Source organism: Crocodylus porosus, unplaced genomic scaffold (genome assembly GCF_001723895.1).
Source record: "Crocodylus porosus isolate Cpor-Errol unplaced genomic scaffold, CroPor_comp1, whole genome shotgun sequence".
NCBI classification, from domain to species: Eukaryota; Metazoa; Chordata; order Crocodylia; family Crocodylidae; genus Crocodylus; species Crocodylus porosus.
This window is the reverse complement of record NW_017728947.1, coordinates 68,087,208-68,094,037: the sequence shown is the minus strand read 5'-3', so window position 1 is coordinate 68,094,037 and position 6,830 is coordinate 68,087,208. Positions and strand designations below refer to the sequence as shown.

At 39.7% G+C, this 6,830-nt stretch overlaps 1 protein-coding gene and 1 long non-coding RNA gene across 6 annotated transcripts in view; one reads left to right on the top strand and one right to left on the bottom strand.

The window, feature by feature from the left end:
- Window positions 1-6,830, top strand: part of HECTD1 (HECT domain E3 ubiquitin protein ligase 1) — a 90,279-nt gene that overhangs the window by 71,253 nt on the left and 12,196 nt on the right. For 3 of the 5 annotated variants that reach the window (XM_019551232.1, XM_019551233.1, XM_019551230.1), the window contains exons 28-33: window positions 9-124; window positions 1,764-1,986; window positions 5,195-5,249; window positions 5,499-5,681; window positions 5,989-6,199; window positions 6,282-6,367. In XM_019551232.1, coding sequence (XP_019406777.1) covers window positions 9-124; window positions 1,764-1,986; window positions 5,195-5,249; window positions 5,499-5,681; window positions 5,989-6,199; window positions 6,282-6,367 — 874 coding nt within the window. The remainder of the gene's footprint in view (window positions 1-8; window positions 125-1,763; window positions 1,987-5,194; window positions 5,250-5,498; window positions 5,682-5,988; window positions 6,200-6,281; window positions 6,368-6,830) is intronic. The other 2 variants (XM_019551234.1, XM_019551231.1) reach the window with 1 other exon arrangement.
- On the bottom strand, window positions 4,120-5,187 carry LOC109320946. Its single transcript, XR_002103895.1, has 2 exons — window positions 4,221-5,187; window positions 4,120-4,184 (listed from the first exon to the last, which is right to left on the bottom strand). It is a non-coding gene; the product is annotated as an uncharacterized LOC109320946 (long non-coding RNA).

Below are 6,830 nucleotides of genomic sequence, written 5' to 3'. Positions count from 1 at the left end.
AGAAGAACATGGGATGATGACTATGTATTGAAACGTCAGTTTTCTGCTTTGGTTCCTGCCTTTGACCCAAGGCCAGGTCGTACTAATGTCCAGCAGACGACAGACCTAGAAATTCCCCCACCAGGTATTGTTGAAAGTTCAGAAGGTTTGATTAACTTGTAAAACAGGACAGCAGTTAAGTCTCTTCCTGTCCTTTTTCCCCATTTAGCACTCATTTACATTATGTGCCCACTACTGGAAAGGATATAGATTTCATAGGTTTCTAGGGTCAGAAGGGACCTGGTAGATTATCGGGTCCAACCCCCTGCTTCAGGCAGGAAAGAGTGCTGGGGTTAAGTAACCCCAGCCAGATGCCTGTCTAATATCTCCTCTTGAACACCTCCAAGGAAGGGGAAAACTCACCTCCCTTGGAAGCCCATTCCATATTTTGGCAACTCTTATCATAAATAATTTATTTCTTATGTCCAATCTAAATCTATTCTTCAGTTTGTGGCCATTATTTCTGGTAACCCTGAGAGACACCTATTCCCCACTGACAACCACCCCTGACCCCCCCGGTGAGTTTGTAGGCGGCCACAAGATCACATCTCAGCCTTCTCTTGTGGAGGCTGCAGAGATTCAGGTCCCTCAGTCTGTTTTCATAGAGTCTTACCTGCAGGCCCTCAGCTATACGAATAGCCCTCCTCTGAACCCTCTCAAGGTTATCCACATCCCTCATGAAGTGCAGCGTGCAAAACTGGACACAGTACTTCCTCTGCGGCCTGACCAATGTTGCATAGAGGGGAATTATCACTTCCCTAGACTTGCTTGTGATGTACCTGCTGATGCAAGAAAGAGTGCAGTTAGCCTTGCTTATTACCTTGTCGCACTGGTGACTCATGTTCATTTTTGCATCAACCAGGACTCCGAAATCTCTTTCCACTGTTGTGGTACTCTGAATGGTACCCCCCAGTCTATAGGTGTGTTGGAGATTCTTTCTCTCCAGGTGCAGCACCTTGCATTTATCCTTGTTAAATTGCATCCTATTTTGATCCACCCACTTCCCCAGTCTGTCCAAATCTGCCTGAATTTGCTCCCTGCCCTCCAGTGTGTTTACTACCCCATACTTTAGTGTCATCAGCAAATTTGGACAAGGTGCTTTCAATACCTTCATCCAAATCATTGAAGATATTCAACAGTACTGGTCCCAGGACAGAGCCTTGGGGGACACACCACTGCCCACATCCCTCCAGGGAGAAACCGACCCATCCACCACCACCACTGTGTGCGTGCCATAAGCCAGTTTGACTGGCTTGTGACTTTGGCCTACATTCCATCTGTAGTAAATGAGCTATCCTTAATATGAATGACTTGTAAGTAGTTAGTGCAGTAGCAGCGTGTTTTAAAGATAGTGGGAGAAATGTGGGTATATCCAGTAGTTTAGTGGGATGTTGTCAAGTCATTGCTACTTTGTTAGTATGGGAGTACCTAGAAGTTTAAACTAACTAAAAAAATAAAACTGACACGTCTGTTTTTATTGTTAAAGCCAAAAAATGAAGTAAAAAACTTTTAAAAAAATAACAGACATAAAGAACTCTTTCATTTTTAGCAACAAACTGCTGTAACATAGGTGAGAACCTGTTTTTAGTACTCTCCTTGATACTATATCTTTAAGAAGTAGACATTCAATACGAAATATATATATTTTCTTACAAACATGAAAGCACATCTAAAGCAGGATTCCTATGTTTTGTATTGATTCTCAAATGATATTTCAACTACAGGTACACCTCATTCAGAACTCTTGGAAGAAGTTGAGTGTATGCCATCCCCCCGTTTAGCACTGACCTTGAAAGTTTCAGGTCTTGGAACAACTCGGGAAGTGGAATTAGCCTTAACAAATTTCCGATCTACCATCTTTTACTATGTGCAGAAGTTACTGCAGCTTTCCTGTAATGGCAGTGTTAAATCTGATAAACTTAGACGTATTTGGGAACCAACATACACGTAAGATTACAAATTTATTAATCTATTATGGTTTTACTTGAGGATGTCTGATGAGGAAATTGATCTAAAATGCATGTTGAGATTCGTTAGTTGCCTTTTTTGTACGAGGGACAAAGCTAGGCATACTTTCCTTTAGATGACTAAGCAATTACATTTTAATAATCTCTCACCTTTTTAATATTATTCCTTTGAATAGTTCTTTTAAAAATCAGCCATGGTAACCTTTTCTCATAATGTTCTATTGTGCCTTGTTACCAATATCCCAGATGCAGCGTGGTTGATGAGGAGAAATGACAAAGAGAAACCTTTTAATTAAATGCTTTGTTTGTTTTACATTGGAGGGTGTCAAAGATAGGCCTGCAAGCCAAATCTAGCCTATAGTGCAGCCTGCTGTGGCACATTCTGGCTCCTGTCCCAGCCTTCCATGTTGTTTGTGCTGCCCTCGCCAAGACAGGCATATGCTGCATACGGTGTGTGGGGCTACAGCTGGCACACATACTACAAGCAGCATGTGCAGCCTGGCCAGGCACACAGTGCATGCGTTACCCACACTAGACCATCCTTGTGGACTGTGGTGCATCATTAGCATGTGGTTCAAACCAGCCTATGCCCGAGGGCTGTATGAGTTTAATGCACCTACTTTAAGTTGTCTTCACTTGCTCTTTGTTCACAAAGAATATTGGTAAGACTACTTCATTCTTATTAGCCTAAGAACTATTTGAAGCATAGCAGACACTAGTGAAAATGTACAGGAATTTTCTTTCGGTCTTGTGTTTGTAACATTTTTTCAACCTTAAAATATCTCCTAAAGACAACTTATTCTGGCAGCAGAGAAAAAGGGATGCAGCTGCACCTGCACTGTTCTGGGTTGCCTCTCTTTATTGCTTAAATCTATAGCTTCCAGACATTTACTCTTATCTCATATCTAGACCTGACTAACACAAGAGCTTCATGCAGAATTAAGTATATGGACGTTTTAGGTGCTTTAAAAGGGGAGGGAGAGAACCTGCTCAGGAGCATACATCACTGTTGCATGATAATAGCTTGCATTGGTATCTTCTGATGCCAATTTACAGTCATGTCTGGCTATGCCCAAAGTGAGGCAACCACTAGGCTGTGTGAAATTGCCAGGGTCTCCTTAAAAATTCAGTCCTCTTCTATAAAGAAATGTATCATAATTTCTGTTGAGCCAAGAACATGGGGAACACCCCCTACCACTTCTCACCAGTAATTTTAGTTCTATTAGGGAGCTCCTTTACTGTCAGGATGCAGCAATCAGGTTGCTGTCATGTTCAGAGAAGACACCAGTTGCTTTATGTGGCAGCACTGCCACTTAAAAATCTATTGTTCTTGTGCCCTTACAATTATGGATGCTATTTTCCTCTTAATCTGACATGCAGGAAGTAACCCCAGGCATTTAGAATGTCAGGAAATTGATAACATATGCAGTGAATAACCCCTGCAGGATATGACTTTACAGCTATAAGGAGTTGTTTACAAGAGGGATGCTTCTGCTGCATAAATTAAGTACTTGAAATGAAATAAACACTGGAAAATAACTAGGAGTAGCCTTCCTTGCAAAATAGGGCTGTGAGTGATGGTCTTTTTAGGGGTATAGTTGTCTTCCTGGACATTCCCTGAAGGCATCTTAATACAGCAAGTACATTTTCTGTACTTGTCAGTGGTAAATTCTGTCAGCAGAATTTAGAGACTAAGAACACTAGTACTTCCATGCTGGGTCAGACCAGTGGTCCATCCATGTCAACATCCTGTCTCTAACGTTGGCAGGAGTAGATGTTTTAGAGTAAGAGTGTATGATCAGGGCATATCAATAGTGATATTGATTTACTGATGTCAGAGGATACAGCTGTTCTGTAGCTGTTCTGTTTAATAGCTATTAATGGAACTTTCAGGTGTGAACTAGTCTAATCCTTTTTTGAACCTAAATCTGCATTTACAACATCTTGTGGTAATGAGTTTAACAAGTTAACCACATACTGTGTAAACAGGCAAACAAACAAACAAAAAAGGGCTTGCCTGTATTTGTTTAAAGCATGTCTTGCATTCATTTCAGTAGGTGTCTGCTAGTTCTACTATTATTCTGGGCTTTGGTGAATAACCTAATCACTTTTTCCACACCTTTTTTGATTTTTGTGGACCTCCATTTTATCCCCCCTTTCTGAATAGAGGAGTCTGCCCTAGTATAACGGGACAGACAGCTGTCATACGAGGACAGCCTTTTTAGTCTGTCCTGGTATGACAGCTGCTGCTTACGCCTGATAGTCTTAGTTGCCCATCTCCATATTGTTTCTGGTTCTACTTGTATCCCTGGTAAGATGCAGAGATCAGAACTGCACACAGATTCAAGATAAATTTATATTGTGGCGTGATGTTTTTCCTGTTTAGTTTTATATTTCCTTCTTAATAATGCCCTACACTTACTTCACTGGCTATTTTTGGTCACTGCTGCACATTGAGCTTGTTTCCTGTCTATATTGACTCCAAGGGCTCTTTTCTGAGTCCATAACAGCTAGTTCAGAGTCTAGAATTGTGTATATTTGGCTGAGGTTATTTTTTCCCATGTGCATTAACTTGCAATTGTCAACATTTGAAATTCATTTGCCACTTTTTTGCCCGTTCAGGATTGTGAAAACTTTCTGCAGCTCATCACAATTGGCTTGAAATTTGACTACCCAGAATATTTTAGTAACTTCTGCAGACTTTGAGATTTCACTATTTACTCCCCGTTTCCAGGTCATTGATGAAAATGTTGAACGAAAGTAGGCCCAGCATAGATTTCTGTAGGACCCCACTATTAACCTTTCTGTTTCCTGAAAAGGGACTGTTTAGTTGTATCCTTTTGCTTCTTGTCTTTTAACCAGCCTGATAGTTACTGGATCATTCAAGCTTCATTTAAGCAAATGTTAGTTCAGTACTTTGTGCATTCCTATTTTGCTGTCTTTAAGCTATATATGAGCTCAAGAGCTTTACTGAATTGGGGAATTTACAGACTTGCTATATTTAAGAGCTGCTGCTGCTCCTGCTCTTTCACATCAAATTAGCTAAAGGCCAAGCAACTACTTATATTTTATCATCTTGTTGATAACGTCTGAATGCAGAGGATGTTCTAAGCAGTCTGTGAGCATTACTTGAATGTGCTATTCTGAAAAGTTATTTAAAATATTAATGTTGATATTTTCCTGTTTAGAATTGTGTACAGAGAAATGAAGGATTCTGATAAAGAGAAAGAGGGTGGGAAAATGGTAAGAATTATTTTGGCACTTTTATTAACCTTTATGTTTGTATGGCTGTTTTAAACCATAACAAAACAGGTCATATTGTGGTTAGTGAAATGCAACTTAAAAAAACCCAACTAACTGTCCTTGAATGTTCAGAAGATGTGAATGAAAAATGTATAAATGCATGTTCCTAAAGAACTTGTGTATAATGCATGTGAAATTTTAAAGACTTTACAATCAGGAAAGACCCACATTTGGTGGTTCCTGTTGTAGGGTTGCTGGTCAATAGAGCATGTGGAACAGTACCTTGGCACTGATGAATTACCAAAGAATGACTTGATAACCTACCTGCAGAAGAATGCAGACTCGGCTTTCCTGCGCCACTGGAAATTAACCGGCACTAATAAAAGTATTAGGAAAAACAGAAATTGTTCCCAGCTAATAGCTGCATACAAGGTATATGTCCGCATCCAAACTTTTTTTTTGCTGGGAATGGCTGTGTGCTTTGTTGTGCAGCTTTGAAGGTTCTTGAGGAGGGGGGGATAAGCTGTGTACAGTGTAAGTCTATATCAAGTTTAGGCTTTTCTGGCTCTATTTCTGCCTTCTGTTTGGAATATTAGTATTAAAAAACATTTGAATCATAGCCAATGTTACTACCATGAAAGCCTAAACACCGTAACCATTCTACTTCTTTAAGGGGTTGGCCACAATACAAAATTCTGAAAATTAGCCACTTCTTTCACTTCAACAATCCTTTTTATAGGATTTTTGTGAGCATGGATCAAAGTCTGGATTGAACCAGGGAGCCATTTCCACTCTCCAGAATGCTGACATTCTTAGTTTGGCAAAAGAACAGCCTCAGGCCAAGGCTGGTAGTGGCCAGAATTCCTGTGGAGTGGAAGATGTTCTGCAGCTGCTTCGTATTCTGTACATAGTTGCAAGTGACCCTTACTCAATACGAACATCTCAAGAAGGTATGCAAGTAGCTTAACGTGGTTTCTTCAGTACTTCCACAAAAACAAAATAATGTAAAAAAATTCTCTTAATATTTTTCAGAAGGAGATGAACACTCTCAGTTTAATTTTCCACCAGATGAATTCACAAGCAAAAAAATCACTACAAAAATTCTGCAACAGATTGAGGTAATTAAATTAAGCTAGTGAGTTGCACATAATATACAATATTTTATACATGCTGTAATTTTGAAACCTTTCTTCATTTACTATAACTTTAAAAATATTGGGCAAATACCCTCCAGGTCTTGAAGATAAACCACCTGATATCATGGAATTGCATGTTATTTGTTACATGTTATTTTCTAAAACAAAAAATGTTTTGCCTGGCATAGTCAGTCTACAGTTTAAGTTCCCAGACTTGCGTTTTCATCTTGCACACTATCAGTCGTGTGCTTAACATTGTAAGCAGCAGACTAATTCTATTGAAGTTGGGACTGCTTAAGTGCAAGGTTTTACAGGTTCACAGTCTGTTAGATCAAACCTCAACATAGCAAAGCTTTTTCCATCCAAAATTTTCTTCTAAATGTCACTGGCCCCTGAGAGTACATACAAGGAAGTGTCTCCACTAGAAGCCAAATGAGTGATTTGA